At 58.6% G+C, this 23,866-nt stretch overlaps 2 protein-coding genes and 1 non-coding gene across 3 annotated transcripts in view; all 3 read right to left on the reverse strand.

Moving 5' to 3' along the window:
* Positions 1–1,376: 1,376 nt before the first annotated feature.
* On the reverse strand, positions 1,377–3,664 carry RPL13 (ribosomal protein L13). Its single transcript, XM_068527415.1, has 6 exons — positions 3,578–3,664; positions 3,281–3,401; positions 3,017–3,158; positions 2,643–2,816; positions 2,094–2,150; positions 1,377–1,560 (listed from the first exon to the last, which is right to left on the reverse strand). Exons 2-6 carry the CDS (start codon positions 3,382–3,384, stop codon positions 1,402–1,404), a joined length of 636 nt encoding a protein of 211 aa, XP_068383516.1. The 5' UTR covers positions 3,385–3,401; positions 3,578–3,664; the 3' UTR covers positions 1,377–1,401.
* On the reverse strand, positions 2,872–2,955 carry LOC137754039 (small nucleolar RNA MBII-202). The gene has a single exon (XR_011071717.1). It is a non-coding gene; the product is annotated as a small nucleolar RNA MBII-202 (small nucleolar RNA).
* A 5,935-nt stretch (positions 3,665–9,599) lies between the features above and the next one.
* SPG7 (SPG7 matrix AAA peptidase subunit, paraplegin) overlaps positions 9,600–23,866 on the reverse strand; it is a 30,052-nt gene continuing 15,785 nt past the window's right edge. Inside the window, 10 exon segments of the mRNA XM_068527369.1 lie at positions 9,600–9,779; positions 9,782–9,932; positions 11,363–11,440; positions 11,968–12,134; positions 12,643–12,799; positions 13,977–14,092; positions 15,325–15,435; positions 15,992–16,094; positions 17,226–17,350; positions 23,616–23,789. Coding sequence (XP_068383470.1) covers positions 9,733–9,779; positions 9,782–9,932; positions 11,363–11,440; positions 11,968–12,134; positions 12,643–12,799; positions 13,977–14,092; positions 15,325–15,435; positions 15,992–16,094; positions 17,226–17,350; positions 23,616–23,789 — 1,229 coding nt within the window. The 3' untranslated portion in view covers positions 9,600–9,732.

A 23,866-nucleotide genomic window follows, 5' to 3' on the forward strand; every position in this document is an offset into this window, starting at 1 on the left:
TCAGAGGTGGGTCGGCTCATTCAGTTTCCTCTGGTCTAGTTCTAAGCAACTGAGAACTGATTCTAGCTGAGAGAGCAAAAAAGAACAAGGACACTGGGAAATTCCTGGAATTGGGCATGAACTGCTCTGGACAGAGGCCAGGGTTAGGGAAGGGAGGCCGTTGCCTCTCCTCTCCTCTGGACCTTTTGTGATGCAAAGACCATATTTCTCTCCTGTAACATCCAGAAAACATACAAGGAAAAAAATGGCAAGTGCAACCACCTATGCGAGACATCAAGAAAAAAGGATTGTTCGCCCTTCGCACAGCTGCCCCTTAGTCTACTCTTTGGCTTGACCTAAGTTGAGTAAAGTAGAAAAAAACCCTAAATAACCTAAAATGACTATAGTTTCCCTGTAAACTACAACAACTTGAATCAACTGGGAATTAGATTTTCAATTTTTTAAAAAAATATCACAATTATCTACATTTCAACAAAGCAACTACAGGATACAGAATCAAATTAAAATTCATCCTGGAGGGGTGACACTCCCATGGGTTAAAATGCAAAGATGCATACCTTCCCTCCAAAATAAAAAATACCACGTAACTTAAAAATAAAGAAGGAAAAACACAGCCTGGGAATATTAAACAAAAATTATTTGTAACTGCCCAGACCAACGCTAGTCTCCTACAAATGCCCCAGCACCCACTGGTGGCCACTGCAGGCACTGGGGGTGACACCAGCACACGTACTTTGGTTATCTGTCCAGGAGATGCACCTACAACCCACAAACAGTTCTGCCCAGGTGGACACTAGCACAGTGGACCCCGGCCCTGCACACCCACCCAGAGGCCTCTCTGCCCCCCACCCTGTGAGCACCTCAGCCGGGGCTCCAGCAGACGGGCAGCTACCTTGCCCTCGGGTAGCTTCTTAACTCCTTGCCAGGTCTCTGAGCACAAAGCAAATGGAACCAGTGTCTCCAGGCTGTCCAGAGGCAGCCCCCCATGTGCCCTCTCTCACAGATGGTTCATCAGGCTCCAACCCCCAGGCCTCCACGCCAGCTGACCTTTCTGTGGGTCATGACTTCCCAACATACAAAGTGAGCATGGACGTCAAATCAGCACCTTATAAACTGCTAGTTTTAGAGATGAGAATAGTGGTTTAATAGTCCTGCAAATTACCTGAGGTAGTTGGTACCGAATGCACAGCACCTGCAGGACTGGAGGGTTCCGACAAGAAAACTCACTAAGCACAAGCCTCCCAGACCCCGAACCTGCTTCCCTCAGAGCAGGCCTGCTGTGACGAGGGACAAGAACGTGCTCCAGGTTCCCCTCAAGGAGAAAGCTCCCCAGGCCCCAGTTCCTTACACAACGAAGGTCACGTGGACACTGCAGGTTTATCACAAGTTGCCAAGAGCACTTTATTTTTTCTTTTCAACATCCTGTTCTGCAGCTTCCTTGGCCCTTTTTGCCCGGATGCCAAAGAGCCGGGCGTTGGCACGGGCCATGCGGAGACTGGCGAACGCCTTGAAGTTCTTCTCTTCCTCTGTGATGACTCTGGCTTTCTCCTTCTTGTAGACCTGGAACGGAGCACAGGCCCAGAAGCAGCTGTCAGCAAACTGAGAGGACTTGGAGGGGTATCTGCCCACCCAAGAAAGGCTACATGGAGGCCACCAAAAGGCTATACCACTCCCCTGTGGATTTAAAACAACCCCAAGTCATGTGACGGGTGGGCGGGGCACTGTGCTTGGACAGGACCTGGAGAAGGGGAGGCTCAGGCCCACGCCCCACTCGCAGGAGCCTCAAGGGCCTGGTCAATTGCCACTCAGGTTACAGGATCACCAAACATGCCGAGAGTTGCTTACAGCCTGGCCTTTCCAAATAGCGAAAAGGGAAAAAGGACCCAACAGAGGGAGTGGTGACAAGTGAGAGTGCACAAAGCTTCCCTCGAGGAGTCCATCTGTTAAGACGCAGGAGGCTCTCCCCAGGGTGGAAGGAAGGTCTTTTCCACAAACCTGTAAATCTCAACATGGGCCCCAGATGCCAGGCCGACTCCCTCCAACCCAACCCCCGCCCTGTCATTCAGTTGCTCCCTCCAAACATGCCCACTTACATTCCGTATGGGCATGACTGGTCCGGTCAGCTGGGTGGCCAATTTGAGCTCTTCAGCCTGTTTGCAGTGAGAAGGGAGTTAGATGGATTCAGCTCATCTCCCCAAGCCTGTAGCCCCTGGCTGGGGGCCCCCGTCTGCCGATGGATTCCTGTCCATCTAGTAGATGGCAGGCACAGGCAGATGAAAATGAGCCACCCACGTGTGAAGCAGATACACACGTACAACAACTCTCACAAGCCCATATGGATGGACTGTTAATTTCACACAAAGGTCAGTAACAGGAAAATCACTTTCCCAATTCTGAAACAGCTGACTCCAAGTGCCACCACTCTTGCCCGCCGTGAATCTCGGCAGTCCTAGCGATCAGTTTGTGGATTCTCAGAGGCTTTCTTCTAGTTATCTACCAACTCTCTACTACCCTGCACGAAGACCCGGTTTTGGAGAAATAAAAAGCTACAGACAGATATGTTTTCTTCTCAGCCCAGCTAAACCCACAGTGAGACCTCCACGCCCTCACCCGGCTGGGCACAGAGGGACCCCGGTACTCACAGAGCTGTCTCCCTTCTTGGGGGCCGAGGGCTTCCTGGGGAAGAGGATGAGCTTGGAGCGGTACTCCTTGAGCCGCTGTACGTTGGCCTGCAGGGATTCCGTGCACTTGTTCCGCCGCCTCGGGTCCACCGAGATCCCAATGGTCCGGGCCACTTTTTTGTGGATGCCGGCCACCTGCCCCGAGACAGACACAGATGAAGCCCCGAGGGCTCCCCGGTGCCCACCCCCTGCCGGGAGAGCCCAGCCGTCAGATGGAAAAGGGTTCAAGCGCATTTTCATCACAGCAGTGCAGCGATTCCGGAGAATGTCATCACTTGGCTGTGGGCCACGAGGGACAACCCGTGGGACTCAGGACGCGGACTGGCGACACTCACCCTCAGCTCCTCCAGGCTGAAGCCCCTGCCGGCGCGCACCTTGGTGTGGTACCTGACCGTGGGGCATCTCACCACCGGCCGGAGCGGGCCGGACGCGGGGCGCGGGGCGATGCGGCGCGCCTTGGCCTGCCGGGCCTTGCGTCTGCGCAGACAGAAGCCGAGCGGCGGTCACCCGCCGCCCCTCCCGCAGCGGGCCGGGCGCGCGAGTCCCGGCCGCCCTCCGCGCGCAGAGAAAGGGGGCGCGCTCGCTCGGGGGCGGCTCACCTGCGGATCTTGCGCGCCGGCTGGTTGAACCACGTGGCCACGCGCCGCTGCCAGTCCTTGTGGAAGTGGGGCTTCAGGATCATGCCATTCCGGCTGGGCGCCATGGCTGAGGCCGACTAGCCTGGGGAGCGGGGAGAACGCGGAGCGAGTTAGGGCCCGGGCGCGGTGGCCCGCCGGCGCGCGCACAGAGCCCGGGCCACGGCCCGACGCCGACGGCGGCTGGCGGACGCCGGGGACGGCAGATGGGGCCGGATGGTGTCGGAAATCAGCGATGGCGCCACGCTCGCGTGTACTCACCTCCTCCGAGGCTTCACGGCCGCGGAAAAGAAAGGACACCGCAGAGCACCCTGGGATGATACTGGGCCCGGCCAATCAGAAGCGACGGAACGTTCTGACCAATCAGAGCCAGGGCCGCCGAGTGACGTGAGGCCCCTCCCCTCGGCGGCCCTCGCTGCCCTAACAGACATGGCGCCGCGTTTCCCGTGCTACGCGAGTCCCGCGCCCCCGCTCCCCCGCGCCCCCCGCGACGCCCGCGCCCCCGGCCCCACGGACGGGCTGGGTCCCACGAAGCCCGGGCCGGCCGGCCTGCTCGTGCACCACGGTAGGCCTCGCCCTCCGCGTCCTGGTCTGAGGCCCCGGCCACCACGTGGATCCTGCTTGCCCTCCCTGTGGGCGGAGCGTACACTTAGGAGCGGGCCTTCCAGAGCGCCCTGCGCGTGTCGCACGGAGGTCTGCGGTCGGGCCGTTGGTGGCAAGTACCCCGCAGCGAGTGTGGAACTAAGAACCGCATGGCGGATCGCGGCTGTCCCGCGCTCCGCTGTGCACACTGCCACCCACGCAGATGAGCGTCGTAAAAACACCAAGTAGCCGGGCCACCTGGGCTCTGGCGCCTCCTGTTCCCGGGACAGCCTGGGACGACGCCAACACATCCTGCCATCTGTAAGCCTTGACACCCAGCAACCCCTTTCCTTTCCCACCCTCACCCCAGTCACCAAGCTTCCTCCCCTGAAACCTAATCAATGTTTTATGAATTTCATGACACAAAATAAGAAATTTGGTGGCCTGTGTCCTACACTGAGTAAACAGGTAGCTGATACTGATGCTGATAGTTTTCTGCCCTGTTGAGACACCCTCGGGTATTAGAAAAATCAGGTTGGGAGTCATTGAGGAATTACAGGGTTATGGTTGGGGAGACCAGAACATGTGAAAGGGCAGAGGAGTTTTTTAACACATACGTGCCAAGGCTGTGTGGAAGGTTGGAGCCCTGCCACCTAATAGGTACGTGCTGAGTTCTGAAGCAAGGGCGGTATCAGTCCTGTTTGGCCGACAGTTGTTAGCAAATGCAAGAAAGCACTTCTCGGTAAACTCGGAAGTGGTGTTTGTGAAGTTAGGGTCATAAACTTTTATTTTGGAATACTTTTAGATATACAGCAAAGTTACAAAAGTAGTACAGGGACTTCCCCGGTGGCGCAGTGGTTAAGAATCCATCTGCCAATGCAGGGGACACGGGTTCGAGCCCTGGTCTGGGAAGATCCCACATGCCACGGAGCAACTAAGCCCGTGTGCCCCACAACTACTGAGCCTGTGCTCTAGAGCCCGTGAGCCACAACTACTGAGCCCGAGTGCCACAACTATTGAAGCCCTCACGCCTAGAGCCCGTGCTCCGCAACAAGAGAAGCCACCGCAATGAGAAGCCTGTGCACCACTGCAAAGAGTAGCCCCTGCTCGCCACAACTAGAGAAAGCCCACACGCAGCAACGAAGACCCAACGCAGCCAAAAAGAAAATTAAAAAAAAAATAAAATAAAATAAAAAATAAAAATAAATTTAAGAAGTAGTACAGAGAGTTCCATTATATTGTCTACCCAAGTCCTCTAATATTAACATCCTACGTGGCAATGGTAAGGTTGGCAAAGCTAAGAAATTAGCATTGGGACTTCCCTGGTGGCGCAGTGGCTAAGAATCCGCCTGCCAATGCAGGGGACACGGGTTCGAGCCCTGGTCTGGGAGGATCCCACATGCCGCAGAGCAACTAAGCCCGTGCACCACAACTACTGAAGCCCATGCACCTAGAGCCTGTGCTCCGCAACAAGAGAAGCTACCGCAATGAGAAGCCCCCGCACTGCAATGAAGATGGCCCCTGCTCGCCACAACTAAAGAAAAACCCACGCACAGCAATGAAGACCCAATGCAGCCAAAAATAAAAATTAAAAAAAAAAAATCTCTGCATCCTTTCACAGACACAGACAGCTAAACTGGAAGGTCAGTGACCCACAGGAAAGTAGCTAGTATAAAATCTTTGTACTAGTTTTGAGACTTTGGGCAAGTTATTGGTGTGAAATGGGAGGAGCTGCTGTTAGGCCACAGAACACAGCGCAGTGCCCAGTGCATGCATGGTAAGTCAAGGTCACACAGCTCTGCTTCCAGGTGACAGGGAAGGGAAGGCAGTGCAGGCGAGAAGGGGTGGGGGGGAGAGCGAGGGGTCATCATCTGCCTCGCAAATCACTTTGTCCATTGGAACTGAACCCACACTCCATCTGGCAGCCTAACTGCAGCAGAGAGGCCCTGGAGGAGATGTCTGTTGAATAAACGGTTGCCTTGGCCTGGGACGTACTTCCTCGGACACAAACGTTAGCCCACACCTCCCATGTCTATCTCAGACGCCTTTCAGTAATCCCGCCATGGACCAGGATACCTTGCTATTTTCTAATCTCAAACACATTCCTGTCCCCATTCCCCCTTTCAGACCCACAGACTCATGCAGCTCCGACTGCTCATAGGGTGCTGCCCGGGGTACCAGGGAGGGTTTGAAGTCTGGAGTTAGTGGTAAGAAGTTGAAGCTGCAGTTCAGGGACCTCGGTCTGCTGCACACAACCCGGCAACCCAGCCACACAGTTTTTCGACGCCTGAATAGTCCATACTTACATCCTTGGGGAATATGCAGAATAGCAAGGCCAAAAGTTCCCATGTGACATTCTGCTGAGAGCTCAGTTTCCCAGCTGGGAAGATTAAAGAAGTGAACTGTTATGTAGGCGTCCTTCTTGACACACAGACTTGTTGGCTCAGGGTTTTAAAACTCTTCAGCTAGGGACTTCTCTGGTGGTGCAGTGGTTAAGAATCCGCCTGCCAATGCAGGGGACACGGGTTCGATCCCTGGTCTGGGAAGATCCCCTGTGCACCACAACTACTGAGCCTGCGCTCTACAGCCCACGAGCCACAGCTACTGAGCCTGCGAGCCTAGAGCCCGTGCTCCGCAGCAAGAGAAGGCACCGCAATGAAAAGCCTGTGCACCGCAACGAAGAGTAGCCCCGGCTCGCTGCAACTAGAGAAAGCCCGCGCGCAGCAATGAGGACCGAACGACGAAGACCCAACGGAGCCAAAAATAAATTAAAAAAAAAAAAAAAAGTCTTCAGCTAGAGGGACAGCCCCTGCCTCCTTGCCACAGAACTCCACGGCACAACTCTGCCGAAGGGCTTTTGTCCTGGGCTTGGGCCTCCAAGGGCCACTGAAAGGACTGGCTAATGCCCCTGGACTCAGCACTCAGTGGGGTCAGGGTTCCTGGAGGAGCGCCCTAGAGGGGTGGGGTATGCACAGCCTCCCAGAATTTCCTTGTAATTGTGCCCCAATTGCTTGCCCCACACCTACACCTGACTGGCCCCCTCCAAAGACAGTCAACACTAGCTCCTGGAGCCCTTTAACACACAGTGTTTACTTATTCATTTATTTGACAGCACCAGCTCTTAGCTGCAGCACGTGGCATCTTTATTTGTGGCATGCGAATTCTTAGTTGCAGCATGTGGGATCTAGTTCCCTGACCGGGGATCGAACCCAGGCCCCCTGCATTGGGAGCACCGCAGTCTTAGCCATTGGACCACCAGGGAAGTCCCTGACACACAGTCTTGATTTTAAAAATTAATCTCAGGGAATTCCCTGGTGTGCCAGCGGTTAGGACTGTGTGCTTTCACTGCCGAGGCCCAGGTTCAATCCCTGGTGGGGGAACTAAGATCCCACAAGCTGCTGGGCACAGCCAAAAAAAATTAGTTAATAAAAAAAATTAATCTCACAGCGGCAACATGTTTTTATTGTGTTTTGACACACACACAAGTCATGTTCCTAGAGCACTTTGCAAAAATTAGCACGCTAACAGTGTCATAAATATGGGCTGCTGGTTGAATTAGGAAAAGCAGGAGCCGAACAACTCAGCAGGGACAGGATAATTTTACAGTGTTTCATCACAGAACTCAACCATCCAGCCTCTCAACTTACCGAAGTCGCAGCCGGCACGTAAACCTGATAGAGGCTGAGAGATTCCTGTAATACGAGGGACACCTAACGTAAGTGACCACCTGGAAGTATGTTATTATAATCACAAATATCTGAAAGTTGCTAGGAGAGTGGATCTTTTTTTTTTAAAATTAATTAATTTATCTGTCTATCTTTGGCTGTGTTGGGTCCTCGCTGCTGCGCACGGGCCCTCTCCAACTGAGGCGAGCGGTGGCCCCTCCTCGCCACGGTACGAGGGCCTTTCATTGCAGTGGCCTCTCCTGCTGCGGAGCACGGGCTGCAGGCGCACAGGCCTCAGCAGTTGTGGCACTTGTGGTCAGCAGTTGTGGCTCATGGGCTCCGGAGCGCTGGCCCAGCAGTTGTGGCACATGGGCCCAGCTGCTCCACGGCATGTGGGATCTTCCCAGACCAGGGACCGAATCCGTGTCCCCTGCGTTGGCAGGTGGACCCTCAACCACTGCGCCACCAGGGAAGCCCCAAGAGAGCGGATCTTAAAAGTTCTCATCACACACAAGAAAACTTCCGTAACTATGTGTGGTGACCAACGTTAACTGACTAACCGTGGTGATCATGGCACAATACAAACAAATAGGAATCATTGTGTTGTACACCTGAAACTAATATGATGTACCTCAACAAAAAAATTTAAAAAACTTTTAAAAAGCGTAACAAAAACCCATGTTTATATGAGCATAGGCGAGAGTGGAAAACAACTTGTATTATGATGTAAGAACTCTATAAGTTAATTCATCTAATAGTCTTTACTGGTTTTCTGGGGCTCTGATTGTATTAAATGTACATTTACTTAAAGAACATGTGTATCTCAGCGAGGAGCCCTCACACACCTGACTCGGACGAAGACAGTCCCAGAAGCTACCGTCAGGCCACGATACACCTGCTCTGCTGGGCAGGGGCAGGTTGCCCAGTGCAGTCTGGCTGCTCCAGGGGACCACGAGCTGCTGTTGGGAGAACCCCCTTCACCTCCAGGAGCCCTGTAAGGGAGGCGTGAGAGGCAGCAGAGGTGCACAGGCCCTGTGCCCAGTGCGCTCCCCGGGTGCCGTGTCTGAGGCCCAGGAGGTCACGTCACCTAGGACAACTCACTTCTGTAGAGCGGAGCGCTGTCCCCGCAGCCCTCCCTGCTGGGCGGCCGTGAGCCCACTCACTGGGCAGCCCTGGGAAGCCGGGCTGCACCTTCCTCCACTACAGCAGGGCAGCCCGCTTCACGCCACTTACATCCTGTTCCTGGCTAAGCGTCACCAGACGTGGGCCATTGTAATGGTAAACCACGAGGGGATGAGCTTGGCCACATCCGTGTGAGATTACAGAGGAGGCCGCCCCACGGCGAAGACGCCAGCCTCACCCTCTGAACCCTCGGCTAGTCTTTGAGAAGGAACCTGGGGAACTGGGGCAGATGGCGAAGCATCTCTTGGGCTGCCCCGCCCCCGTGAGCTTCCTCGGGGCGCCGATGCACAGGGGAGGTGGAAGCAACGAGGAGCAGGTGGGAGCCCCCACGTGGGTCACACTGCCAGGGACTCGGGGGCCGACTGCAACCCGTCCGTCTGTCCCACGCCCTCCCTCCCAGAGTCCTACAAGAGGGAGTCGTCCCAACTGGTCACCTCGCAGCTGACATCACACCCTGTGAATACAGTACCCGTGACCCAGGACGGCCCTCGGGGCAGAGCTGACCACGCAGGAAACACAGGCCTCCATCCACAACCGGGTGTCCCCCAGAGCCCCTCGTGTGCGCCCGTCCACGCGGCGGCAGGTGACGCTGCTTTACTCCTCCAGGCCCAGTGCCTGTCCCTGGGACCCACTGATGAGCGAGCCCAGGACGGGGCCCCGCGGAGGATGGGCAACGAGGGGCTTGGAGGCCCTTTCACGGCAGAGCCCTGAGAATCCTGACCAAGTCACAGGAGCCGGAGGAGCCCAGCCCAGGCCCCGCACCACGAGGCCGTTCAGGGCCCCCACGAGACGGGGCCGCTCCGTGCGCACCGGTGACCCTCCCACAGGCAAGAACGACCCACAAACACGAATGAAACCGTGCGTCTCTACAGAGACATTTACTTGTCCTGCACAGGGAAGTCAATAAATAGATCTCAGGGGCCTTGAGCTGAGACCAGCGAGGGCTGAGAGGAGGGACCGGCTCCAGCGGCCAGCAAGGTGGTCCAGCTACCGGGGCCAGGACGGCTCCTCCCCCTGCAGGGGCTGCTGCCGGCCGCCTCCGCCTCCCCCGCCTCCGGCTTCTCCCTCTGGGCGTCGCTCCACCTCTGCGGCGCAATCCTCTTCTTGGGCCCGTGGGGGGGCGGGCCGATGAGGGCCTCGATGTCCTCGTAGTTTATCACTTCCTTTTCCAGCAGGGCGTTCGCCAGCTGGAAGAACAAGAGGGCAGTGTGAGCGACTGACGAGGGCCCGGACAAGAGCCCTTTGAGAGCAGAGCGCGGTGGAGGGAGGGCCCAGCCCCCAGACCCGCCGGCCCGGGCAGGCGGGCGGCCGAGCACAGAATCGCTCCCTGACTACACCTTAAAGACAAGGCCAGCTGCCAGCCTCATTAAGTTTTCTACTTCCCTTCCCAGCGTGTTTATTTTAGGCAACTTCAATTTCTTTTACAAACACGTGTGAGCGTCAGCATGTGGGCAGTGGAGCTGGCGTGCAGGACCGCCTCGATGGGACCAGGGGAGGGACCCACGAAGAGCCGCCACGGCCGCTGCTGAGGGGTTCCCATCGCTCCCACGCTGGCTGCTCCGACAGCTGGCCCTGGGACAACACGGGCTTGAACTGCGCGGGTCCGCTCCTACGCAGATTTCTTCAGTGAACGTGACTGCAGGACTACGAGACCCACGACCCGCAGGTGCAGAATTGCGGGCAGGGAGGGCCGGCTGTGAAGGCGGCGCTCAGGGGCCAGCTGTATGGTGCTCAGCCCAGGCACGTCCGACGGCGCACATGGGAGCCCCGCACAGCAGCGGGCCGGCCCCGGCGGGTTCCGCACGGCTCCCGGGACCCCACAACACGACGCCCACAACGTCACGCTGAAGGAACAGCGGCCCGTCCACAGAGAGCTGCCCCCGCTCCGGGTCCACGGAAGCTTCACCTCTGCGGTCGCCTCCAAACCCAACAGCCCAGGCTCGCGATGAGGACACCAGACAGAGCCCAACCGGGGGACGTTCCACACACACCAGACCAGCCCTCCTGCACTGCCATGAGCAACAGGAGGGGGAGCCGTCCCAGCCAGGAGGGCCTGACGGACGTGAGGACGGACCGGAGGGCGGGGTGGGCGCTAGGCGAGGTGGTTGAAGCGTGGACTGCGGTTAACGCCACGTGTCCGTGCCGGCTGGTCACTGTGTTGTGGAAAACGCGCCCCACTGATGGGAGATGTTAACACGAGGGGACCAGCCGGGGGCAGAGGGCTCTGTGCTGTATCTGGTGCTTCCATGGGCACCTGAAACTATGCTAAGCTTTACAATTTAGTTTAAAAGTTCCAGGAGACGTAAGAGCTGGAAAGGGACTAAACAACGTGGACCAGACCCCACTGCTGGCTGAAACTGGGTAACGGGCCCAGGAGGGTTGGCGATGTCCCCCCGTCTCCTCTGAGGGAACTGGCCTGAGAGGTTCAATGACACAAAGCTAAACGAGGTGTGAAAGGCGCTACGTTCGGTTGAGCTGGGTGGGGCTCGCTGGTTATGTCGTTTTCTGGAGTCCTGTGCACGGGAGGGGTGAGCGGCCGCGCCAGCAGGGCAGTGACGGCAGGCCCAGCTCCTGGCGGGACAGGCGTGCGCAGGGCCCGGGGGCGGCGGGGGCTCACCGCCTGCAGCTTGTCCAGGTTGTCCCGAAGCACCTTCTCAGTGTGCCTGTAGGCCGCGGCCACCAGCAGCCTCGCTTCCTGCAAAGGGAAGACAAGAGTCTGTGATGGGCCAGGGCGGCTGGCCACCGCGCGTGGGGTCCCCTGCGGCCCGGCGTCCCCTGCGGCCCGGCCCTGGCGCTAAGGTACACAGAAGAAACACGGGTTCAGGAACACGGCCTTTCGTGTCTTACAATGAACAGGAGAGCAAGGCTGTCAAGGGCCTCCTGCCCCCACCCCAGCCCCGGGAATGCCCTGTTCCAGGGGCCTGCCCAGCAGACAGCCCGCCAGCTCCTGGAGCCCCGGACCCGCATCTGTCCTCCACACCCACGGGTGCCTACGTGCCAGCGACACTGCGGTCGTCTCTCGTGGGCAGCTCGTGAGCAGGGCTCACGGGTGCTGGCTCCATCACTGGAGACATGTACTTATTTGACGTCCCTCACAGTCCTGTGTCATCTACGGTCCCACCGGGCGCCAGCAGGCCCTCGCCCAACTCCTCTGGGCACGCAGCCAGCACACAAGAGACCTCTCTCCCACCCACACGCAGCTCGGGACCAGGGAGGACTCACATGGTCCATCATCTGCTGGAGGCCCTGGCTGAAGGGACGCCGTCCGATGCCTGGGACGCCGTCCTGGGCCTCGGGGAAGGAGATAGGCCCGATGCTGGGCGCCATCCCGAACTGCTTCACCATGGAGTAGGCGATGCGCGTGACCTTCCTCAGGTCGTCCTGCGCCCCTGGAGTGCGGGGTCAGAAAAGGGGGTTCCTTCCTGGAGGTGTAGGCCGGGGCACCCGGGGCCCTGCCGGCCCCTGAGAGCAGAGGTGGGTACCCGGGGACAACTGTATCCTGTCCTTAAAACTTAAAAAAATGCTCTTTGGTTTAAAAAACAACTCCTCGGGATGCATCTCTGGATTCACGGCACCGGCAGCGACCTGGCGCCATCCAGGTCCGTGGGGCAGCTGACAACACGGGCCCTGAGTCTCCCGGAACCTCCTCCACCTCCTGACGGCCCAGCGAGACTCCGCTTACAGTCTGCACGTGGGGAAAAGCTTTTGTAACAACTAGATCATCTAGAAAGTCTGGCTTAGCTCCAAACCTTTGACCACAGCTCGTCTTTTAGAAACACTTAATGAAATTCAAAACTGCATTTGCACCTGCTACTCAGACCCCGCCATTGGGTTCACCCCCGCCCCCACGCAGAATGGCTGAAGGGTGTGGAAGCCGTGTGGGCGCCAGCCCCTCACCGGAAGTGACCCTGTTGAAGGAGATGGACTCGGACGCGCGGCCGCCCAGGGCCATGCACATCCGCTCAAACAGCTGCTCCCTGGTGAAGAGGTGCTGGTCTCTTGGGAGAATCTGAGTGAAGCCCAGGGCTGCATTGGTCCGCGGCGCGATGGACACCTGCGGAACAGAGGTGGCCCCAGTTAGCGGGCAGGATGTAGGCCTCAGAGATCGGGGGGTGGAGTAAGACAGTCTTCAATCAGAGGGTTCAAAGCAGGGAGCAAATGTGACTGTCCCCATGTTTATAACCGCATCACGGGGAAGGGCTCCCACACTGTCGGGGCGTGAGGCCCCTGCACATGACCACGCGTCCGCGAGGGAAGGAAAGGTGACGAGGACGGGACGACCCGCCGAGGGCCCTGCGCTGCCCGTGCTCCCACCCACAGCCCGCGCCTGGTGAGCCCCCGGGGCAGGGTTCTGGCAGCAGGAGGCCACCCTGAGGCTCCGAGGAGGACACGTCCCCACCTCGCCTGGCAGAGTGCCGAGCACGGGGCAAGGGGGCTTTCTCAGCACGACTCTCTGTCGTCGAATGGAAAACCCTAAGAACAGGAAATTTTAAATTAGGGTTTTTACTTCACCATGGGCTTTCCCATGTTAATTTTTCGAGATACTGCATGAAAACATTCATCTTGATCACTGGGTCTTCTCGGCCGGCGGCTCCTGCACACACCGTCTTCGTCACAGCCCTCTGCCCAGGACACAGCGGGGGCCGGCCTAAGCAGCAGGACAGCGGCTGACGAAGCCCAACTAGCAACGCGCTGCTGTAGCCGTCACCCCCGGGAAACACCACACGCAGGCTGCAGCTGCCGCACACCCCGTCTTCGGGGGTCACGGAACAAGGAGCAAGGCAGCTCCTCCTCAGCCGGGGGGACCCAGCCCCCGGCTCAGGCCCACGTGGAGGGCACGGTTACAACCCTCCACACGGGGCACCCACGCCCCAAACATGGGCACTGTCCGCAGGGGCCACTCAGGGACCCCCGGTCTTGAAAGCACACAGCTGAGGAGGCGTTACGACGGTACGCCTGCCAAATACACGACGTGCACTAACTCACTGCTTTCTAAACTCAGGAGTCACGAAATCAGCACATCCCGGAGCCGACGGCAACCCTGGCAATCCTCAGCTCCACGGGCGACCGCGGCCACCCCGCCCTGTGCCTGGGCCGCCGCACCCACCTTCCCCACGGCCTCCGTGCGCTCCAGCAGCCAGCCCACCAGGGCGTGGCCCCGCACCCCCTCCACGCACAAGCGCGTGGGCCTTCCACAGCGGGCTGGGCCAGGCCCCGGCCGCCGCACCCACCTTCCCCACGGCCTCCGTGTGCTCCAGCAGCCAGCCCACCAGGGCGTGGCCCGACTCGTGCAGCGCCACCACCTTCTGCTCTTCCTTGGAAAGCACCTGGCTCTTCTTGGCGGCCCCTGAAAGAATGCCCGGGAAGGTGAGCTCAGGCGCACGGCCACCCCGGATACGCGGCCAGACCCGTGCTCGTGGCGCCAAAGCGAGGCCTCACTCGCCCCACTTGTGTAAACACTGCCAACAGCAGCCCCTCCGGCAAGGCCCTCACGGGGCTGCGGGGCCGACGGCACGAGCTCGGGTCTCCTGCCGGCCCCCCGACCTGGCAGGGCAGCCGCAGCCCCCGCTCTCCGGTCCTCCTGCCCGAGTAGCTGACCCCTTACCGCGCAACCTTACACTCATCCCCCTCAAGTCACTGCTGAGGTCCTGTCCGCTGTCCCCAACCGTCCACACGTCCGCACGTTTCCATCTCTGCACCCTGAACAAGCTCTAGGTTCAGGGTACTTGGTAAATCACGCGACCGGGACCACCCCCAGCGCCTGCTGTGAGGGGACACGTCCTGAGACGCACGGGCCGTGGCCGTCGGATCGCCCCAGAGCCGGGCCCAGGAGCGGCCGCTGCAGCTCAGGAGCACCCCGCTAGAGGCACCACCCACCAGGCAGGATTCCGGACGGGTTTCCTCTAGGCTTTCCTGCTCGGATACTCTCGCTGTAAGCGCACCACCTTCCACGTAAAAGAAATGGCTTACACAAAATGTAATTTATGTGCGAAACAGTGACGTTGGCTTGTGCCCAGGCTGCAGAGGCACCTGTCCTAGGTCTGAACTCAAACTGAGGGTGGCGGGCCCATCTGTGGGAGGGGCCTGCTCCTCGGTGCCGTCCTCAACGACTCGGTCTAAACCCTGTGGAAGCACGAGGCGCACTGATGGCCTCTGGTGCTGCCCCCGGGCTACGGGAGCTCGTCCTGCTCTCCTCACAGAAGGCCAAGGACCCTGCGTGCAGCCCAGCAGGTGAGCACAGCTGCAGGCGCCAGCCCCCGCCCAACACAGAGCACGGAGCCTCCCGCAGAGCAGGCCTCCTCCTCGCCCGGGGGGCAGCTGCCAAGCCCTGGCGACGTGGGCAGGGGCCTGTCTGGCGCTCAGGCCCCGCACATTGGCCGATGGGCCGAAGACACTCACATGTGAGCTTGTGACACCCTTTTATATTTCTGTTTGGACAGTATCTTAAACTAAAGAGGGTAAGTCACACTGTTAGGGCCTGACGTAAAAACAGGAACACCTGACCCGTCTTCCCTCTTGGGCAATAATTGCGTCGCGTGGCGTCTAGGTCTGCCCCCACCCGCGGGCGGGTCCACGCACCGGCCAAGACGCGCTCCACGGCGTAGTCCAGGCTGGACGTGTGCACGGCCGTGTGCCCCTCCCGCGCAGCGTGCAGGGCGGCCTCGTTACAGATGTTGGCAATGTCAGCGCCTGTGGGCACGGGGGTGGCACTCAAGCAGACACAGAGAGATGGGGGGCGGGAGGAGGGGGCCGCCCCACCCCCCTCGAGTGGCCGCGCGGCCGAGGTCAGCCGCCTCTCTGGACCCCCGTTGGTTCCTTCCACCTAGTGTTCCGCACACACGTCGAGGGGTGAGAAGGGCTCTCTGGCACCCATGAGGTTCTACTTCAGGACGTTAAAGAAAGTCCAAAGGGAAGAAATTTATACCACAATAAAAGGGGTTTCTACTTACATTACCCTGTAAAACGAGAGCCATACAGAAAAGAAACCCGATTTGTGACAACACGGAGACCGTGGGGGAGGGCAGTTGGGGGCCCGGGAGGAGACACGGCCTTGCGGGGCAGCCCCCAGTGGGGAGCAGTGGAACAAAGGCAGGACCACCAGGACTGCCGGGGCGGGGGGTGGGGGGCGTGCACACCTCACTCCCACCCCGGCTGTGCTGGCCGTGGGCCCCAGAGCAGGGGTGGAGGGTCCCTGGGGAGGCCCCCTCCGCCCTCTCCAGCCCCAGACAAAGACCAGTGCCCCTACCGCTGAAGCCCGGCGTCAGCTCCGCCAGCCGCTGGGAGTAAAAGCTGCTGGCCCGCGTCAGCTTCAGGCTCTCCAGGTGCTGCTCAAAGATCTCCCTCCTTTCCTGCGGGACACGGGACAGGGGACACGGGTCAAAGGGCACGGGTGCAGGCTCCCGCCAGCTGACACTAGGGAGCCCGCTGTCCTGCCCTGCAGGCAGGAGCCACCGGCCGCGAGGTCAGCTTCTACTCTGAGAAACCAACTCAGAGCTGCAGGCGGCGTTTCAAAAACGGAAGGAAAAAAGGAAACAAGAGAAGATAAAGCACATCGCACATCACAGGTAGCAAAGGTTATTTTGTATCCTGTGTGATACAAAGCGTTTCCCACGTCAGGAAGATGGGAATCCAGGCCTTCGGAAGCAGTGGCAGGGCACGACCTAGGACAGGACCAGGCTGGGTGTTCCCGGGCCCAGCCCTGCCCCCCACGTCGGTCTCTGCGGGAACGTTAACCCACCAGCCACTTGCTACGCTCACCCTCCAGACCCTTCCCTGCCCCTGCTGGGTCCTCGGCCACGCTAGGCTCCTGCTCCCTCAGGGGCCACCACGAAGGCCCAACCCCCTGGAGGTGGACGGCCAAGCAGAGGCCTGAGGCAGTGGGGCCAGAGGGGCCGAGAGGTCCTTGGGGCTCGCACCCTCCACCCCGTCAGGGCAGCCATGCAGCTCGTGCTCCAAAGCCGTGCAGCACACGGTTCTGAGGCTCTGCAAAGGCCGTGCCGCAGAACTCGGCCTAGACGTTTCAGGATAAAGAGGAAAACAGCAAGGATCAAAACCAGGAGAACAGGGGCTTCCCTGGTGGCGCAGTGGTTAGGAATCCGCCTGCCAACGCAGGGGACACAGGTTCGAGCCCTGGTCCGGGAAGATCCCACATGCCGCAGAGCAACTAAGCCTGTGCGCCACAACTACTGAGGCCGCGTGCCACAACTACTGAAGCCCGCGCGTCACAACTACTGAAGCCCACGCACCTAGAGCCTGTGCTCCTCAACAAGAGAAGCCACTGCAATGAGAAGCCCGCGCACCACAACGAAGAGTAGCCCCCGCTCGCAGCAACTAGAGACAGCCCGTGCGCAGCAAAGAGGAACCAACACAGCCAAAAATATATAAATAAATAAATAAATAAATAAATAAATAAAATTAAAAACAAAAAAACAGAAGAGCAGGGAGCCGAGGCCCGGACAGACCAGCCAGGCCGCACTGACCTGCAGTGTGGGAAGGTCGATGAACACGTGTCGGTCCAGTCGGCCTGGCCTCAGCAGAGCGTTGTCCAAAATGTCAGCTCGGTTGGTGGCCGCAAGGACGATGACATGGTCGGTGGTGCCCATTCCTGAAGGAACAGACAGCGGCTGTTAGGGTGGGGCCCCCAACCCGGCAGCTTCCCCACGGACCCCCTTGAGGGACATGGGGTGGGAGAGGCGGGGCACCTGAACGCAGAGCTGTGGACCCACCTGGGCCCGTCCCTCCTGAGCGCTTCCACCAAAACCACAAGAGCAAGAACCCAACGCTTCCTTCCCAGGCCGCGGCCCAGAGGCAGAACCGCAGGTTGGAACCCGGCTCTGCCCTCCACGGCCATCCTCCACATCCAGACAGCAGCCCTGCAGGAAGAGTGTTCCCGGGGTGCGAGGGGCACCTCCCCACACCACTGCCAGGGACAGCGGGGACATGTCCCCTCCAACACTGGGACTGAGGGCCCAGGTCTCTCATGAGAATTTAAAAGCAAGTCCAGAAACCATCACTAATGGCCCACACCTATGTGTGAACCTGGGCTGGACGCTAATTTGAATAAAACAATTGCAAAAACGCCCCACGAAGCAGCCGGGGGGATCTGACCCCGACTGGATGTTAGACGCTAGTAAGAACCAGTGTCACAATGATGTGGAGGTATTCCTCCTAATGAAGGAGCAGAACTCTGGGTCTGCTTTAACCCACGGGGAAGAGGCAGGGGTGCTGGCAGACAGAACTGGCCGCAGTTACGACAGGCACCGAGGCTGGGCTGGGGCGTGGCACTCAAAGCAGGCCCCTCCCCGCTTCGGAAAAGTTCGGTAACACACGGTTTAAAAAATAACGATGCCACGATCCATCTTCTGCTAACTGAATCTGTAATAAACTGACATCGACAAATACAATTTCAAATCACCTGTACAAAGTCTTTCAACAGAAGTGAAATCAGAGTCCTTCACTCCACTGCACGATCCCAGGACAGCAGCCAGGGGCCCAGCAAGCCCCGACCCAGGGAGGGCACCCACCTCGCCCAGGGGCTGACACCACCAGGACAGCCCAAACCACACCCAGCCCCAAGGAAATCACTCCAGAACTTCAAAGAAATGCCTCCCAGAGACCAGGCTCCCAGCCTGGGCTCTGCGTTTTGGGATGCGGTGAGCCCAGACACCTCATGGAGCCTGGGCCCACTCACGGCTCGAGAGTGGACAGTGCAGAAAAGCGTCTGCTTCCCAACACAAAGGCGGCGTCTTAAAATAACCCAGACTTTTGAAATAAACTCAGACAAAAGCAAGCACCCCCAGCATACGTGATGCCCCAGCCCCTCTGCCCCGATTGCCTATGCTCAAGTCTTAGGAAAAGCGAAACTCTGACATGGAAACGAGAGGCTTGCTGGAGGGAGGGGCCCTGGGCAGAGCTGGCCGGGTCCACTTCCCGGGGCACCTGGGGACGGAGAAGCCCCTCCGCCTCGAGTCCCAGAGTGCTACCTGGGACACCTGCCGGGGCTCCCCACTCAGATTCCCCAAATGCCTGCCTGCTGTAGGCCGGGGCTCCCCACTCAGATTCCCCAAATGCCTGCCTGCCATAGGCCAGGGCTGTGGACACAGAATCCTGAGACTATACAACAGTGAAAAAACGTTGAAAAACAGTAGGAACAACAAGTGCAGAAGAAAGCAGCAGCCGGGCCAGGGTGAGCGCGAGCCAGGAGCTCCAGGCGGGGGCTCCGCGGAACGGCTACGGCCTGTGTGTCAGCAAGTGGCCCACAGGGCTTGTTTAGGGACTGGCATAGTTGTGGACACACCGCAAGTGGCAGAAACTGTACAGACGTCCCCGTGGCTGCGTGTCAGGTGACTCCCACATGGAGCCGAAGCTGCTGCAACCCCATGTGCCGGGCACGCATCTCTCTGCACGGTGCCCAGCCTCCACCCCGGACTGAGGCAGATCCCACCACCACAAAGACCTCCCTGCACAGCCCCGTCCCCTCCCCGCCACTCGCGTGTTCTCCTTCCCAGAACTGTCGTTTTCACGGTCTCGTATAAATTGAAGCATACGGTCTGTAGCCTTTTGAGGCTGGCCTTTTTCACTCAGCATAAACCCCGAGATCCAGCCAGGCAGTCGGGCGTAACAACAGCAAGCGTCTCTTCACTGCTGCCCGGTGCCCCCATGAGAACACACCAGGGCGTAGCCACGCACCCACCGCAGGACACACGGCCTCTTTCCAGGTTTCGGCTGTTACAAGTGAGGGAACACCGGTGCACGCGTGTTTTGTGGACACCGGGTCAACGTGCCGTGTGTGTTCAGAGCCAGCCGAGCTGTCTCCCGGGAGGCTGCACGTTTTCCCCCTCCCGCCGCAGGGGGTCAGGTTCGCTTCCCCTGCCGCTTCACAGATGCGTTTGCACAGCTGCTTCACTCAAATTAGAGTCCAGGTTCACGCACAGACCTGGGATCCAGTCGCTTCACGTCCTCACCACGTCTGCTCTTGCCACTATTTTGAATGAAGTGAGAGGAATCTCTACCTTCTTTCAGGACCGAGTGCACAGCTAAGTAACAGGGACGCGTGTGTGAGGAGGACAGAGTCCAGCAGCCGGGGTCCGAGAACATGCTCTCCAGAGGCGCCTGGCTGGGCTCACGCAACGCTGAAGGCTCAGTGCAGGAAGGACGGCACTCCAACAAGAGGTGCTGGAGCGGCTGGACGTCCACACACACAGTGAGCTGTGACCAAGCCTCACGCCGCACACAGAAATTCACTGAACACGGGTCACAGACTAACAGGGAAAAGGCCGTGTGAGCGCTACCTGCGGTTTCCTCTTTTTCCTTAATTTTTACTTTCTTACTGAAGTATAGCTTATTTATAGTGCTTCAGGTATAGTACTGAATCACAGCGCAGTGATTCAGTTATGCTTACGTATATATGTACGTATATCCTTTTTCAGCTTCTTTTCCATCACAGGTTATTACAAGATACTGACTCCAGTTCCCTATGCTATACAGGAGGTCCTTGTGGGTTAGGCACCCGGGCCTTTCTACGGACTCCAGGCAGAATCGAGGTCACAGGGGTGTGGATGGAGACGTCCATCGTGGGGTGCGAGGCGCGAAGGCCTCTTTGTGCCCGCTGGGCTGTGAGCGGGAATGCAGGTGCCCTGCCCCTGCCCGTGCAGTGGGCCTCCTCCCTCCCCTGCCGGTTGCCCACTGCACACTCTGCGCTTGGATGAGCAGACACCGCCCCTCCCCGAGGGGTGACAAAGGCTCCTCAGACGCTCAGCTGTGTCTGCGCACAAAGGCCCGCTGGCGGCGGTCCAGCCCTGCCAGGGCCCCTGAGGGGGTGCTCGGGGGTCCGGGGGGCGGGTCCTGGGGGGCCACGGCTGCAGCAAAGCCGATGGAAGCTGTTTCTCTCCTGGCGGCACAGAGGGGCCCGTCCGAGAAGGCGCCAGCTGGGAATGCTTCCTGTGGGCGCACGTCACCCGGAAGGGTGGTCTCTGGCTTCAAGCGCAAAAAGCAACAGGAGCAGAGAGACGGGGGGTACTGCTTCCGGGCCCCAGGTGCTCGGCCACAGCGGGGCCACGAGGGAGCCCTGTCACGCACACAAAGTCACAACTATGGGTGAGGTCGCGCTTTAGCCTCGCTCGACACGCCAGGAAACTCCGGCTCGGAGGAGGGGAGCGGAGGGGAGGGGCGCGCACCCCGCCGCGTCCCCCCATGGCCCACAAGCCCCCCCGGGGCCAGCACTCGGGTGGGCAGCTGCAGGACGACGTGAGTCTGGCACACCCGCCAGGGCCGTGGAGCTCGACCGTGGCTTCCGGAGACGCTCTGCCGTGTGCCACAGCACCACCCAGGCTACCCGTCCTTCTAAAGAGAAGCCGCCGCCACGGCTGAGGTGCAGCACTTCTGACAGCAGGCTCATCAAACCCTGCGCCGGGGTTTCCGGAGACACTCTGCCGTGTGCCACAGCACCACCCAGGCTACCCGTCCTTCTAAAGAGAAGCCGCCGCCACGGCTGAGATGCAGCACTTCTGACAGCAGGCTCATCAAACCCTGCGCCGGGGTTTCCAGAGACTCGGAGTCTCACGTGCAGACGACCAGACGGTGCGCTCAGGGTCCAGCTGCTCACAGCCCAGCACGCGGGAGGGGCTGGTCAGAGCCGGGGGCAGCGGGGGTGGGGCCCCAGGAGGGCCCCCGTCTCCAGGGAGCGACCCCCAGAGCTTCATCCCAGGTGCACAGACACCGAGTTCCCAGGCACGTCCTCCCCAGGAAGCTTGCTCCTCAGACCTTGACCACGGGGCAGAGTCCCTGAGCCATCCTGACGGACACCCGGACGAGAGGGAGACGCAGGTCTCCAGGGGCAGCTCCGGACGCAAATGATTCTCAGGACCTAACGAGGCAGCCCTTTCCTCTGCCGTGAGCAATCACACTGCGCTTTTCAACCTGCAGAGCTTTCAGATGACAAAGTGCCTCCCGTGCATCAGCCCCCGACCCGCCCAGCGCTGCAGGCCCGCGTCCCAGCACCAGAGTCGGGGCACGGGGCCACCGCCGTGCGCAGTGATGCCACGGAGGCTGTTGTGCTGCTCCTGCCACATGTGCGGGGCTCAACCTCACTCAGGGGACGTCCTTTCCCGGGCCTGGCCTGGAAGAAGTGCCACAGTCACAAGGACAAGGGCATAGAGACAGGCCCAGGCTGGCGGAGACCAAGGAGACAGGACAGGTAAGCAACGTGAGGCTGGACTGGACCCTGGGCCAGAAAGGGCACATCTGCGGGTCAGAGGCACCTGCCGGACACCTGCGTCAGGCCTCATCCACGTCGGCCTCTGGGCTGCGTGCGGTAAGGGAATAGTTATAGGAACTCTGACTGCTTTTCCATTGTTTTTGTAAGTCTGAAACTATTTGAAAATGAGAGGCTAAGTAAAAAAGTTTCACCCTTAGCCACATACAATCAGATTCCACTGTCCACACACTGGCCACCAGATCCACCATCCCAAACGCTGAGAATACTTTAAAGAGGAAAATAAATACACAAATAGGGACTTCCCTGGTGGTCCAGTGGGTAAGACTCTGCGCTCCCAATGCAGGGGGCCTGGGTTCAATCCCTGGTCAGAGAACTAGATCCCTCACGCATGCCACAACTAAGAGCCCACATGCTGCAACTAAAGATCCCACATGCTGCAACTAAAGATCCCACATGCTGCAACTAAGACTAGTGCAGCCAAAATAAAAGATAAATAAATATTTTAAAAATATATATATAAATAAATGGTTCTCTTAGACCAAAACTACTTTGAGAAAAAAGTGTCTTCCTTATCTACAATACCTAAAACAGCACTAGAATTCTGATTAAAGAAAAATTAAAAATGGATCCTACGCAGCTGGGACTTGAAAAGATATCTGTGTGCCCATGTTCATAGCAGCATTATTCACAACAGCCAGAAGAGTCCATCGAGAGATGAGTGGGTAAACCAACTGTGGTCCATCCACACCTGGTTGAGTAATGTTAAGGTTTAACATTACTCAACCTTAAAAAGGAAGGGAATTCTGAGACTTCCTGGCGGTCCAGTGGTTAAGACACTGTGCTTCCAATGCAGGGGGTGTGGGTTCGATCCCTGGTCAGGGAACTAAGACCCTATGAACCTTGAGGACATGATGCTGAGTGAGATAAGCCAGTCACAACAGGACAAGCACTGTACATTCCCACTTAAATCAGACACAGACAGTAGGATGGTGGGGGTGGGGGCAGGGGCTGGGGGAGGGGAGAATGCCCAGTTGGTATTAAATGGGGACAATCTGTGTTTGGGAAGATGAGAAAGTTCTGGAGACAGATGGTGGTGATGGTCATACAACAATGGGAATGTACTTACTGCCACTAAACACTGCACTTAAAAATGGTTAAAACGGTAAAATTTATGTTTCGTATATTTTACCACAATGAAAACAAACACAATATCTACACACACACACACACACACACACACACACACACACACACACTCCAAAGAGGATCTTACAGGAATAGCTCAAAAAAAACCCAATTCCATTAAAAAGAAAAAGAAATTGTGTGGAAGCCAGTCCAGAGGTCACCTCAAGGGCAGCAGACACAGCACCCCCGGCCGCGCATCTGAGGCACCAGCCGCACCCACGCTGGGCACAGAGACTCTCACAGCAGCAAGACTCCCTGGGCTCCTCTGAGACTGACCACCACCGTCGTGACCCAACCCGACACGGTGTTCCCACCTTTTCTTCCTTTTTCTTTTTGTACTACTGCCCTGCCTGTGGGAAAGTGAGAGCTGTGTTTCTGGTTATCACCTGCGGGAGAAGGAGTGCCCAGTGCTGACAAACCCTCACAGCCCACGAGCACCCCCGCCGACCCGGCCCCGAGCGGCGCTCACCGTCCATCTCCACCAGCAGCTGGTTGAGCGTCTGCTCCTCCTCCGTGTTGGAGAAGCCGGACACGGTGGTGGAGCGCCTCTTGCCCACGGCGTCGATCTCGTCGATGTACACAATGCAGGGGGCCCGGGCGCGGGCTTCCTTGAAGAGGCTCCGCACGCGGGCCGCGCCGAGGCCTGAGGACATGGGATGGGGAAGCGGGCAGGTCAGGGGCACGGACCCTGCTCCCGGAGAAACCCCAGCAGGCGGACCC

The sequence above is a fragment of the Eschrichtius robustus genome, chromosome 19 (genome assembly GCF_028021215.1).
Source record: "Eschrichtius robustus isolate mEscRob2 chromosome 19, mEscRob2.pri, whole genome shotgun sequence".
Taxonomy (NCBI): domain Eukaryota; kingdom Metazoa; phylum Chordata; class Mammalia; order Artiodactyla; family Eschrichtiidae; genus Eschrichtius; species Eschrichtius robustus.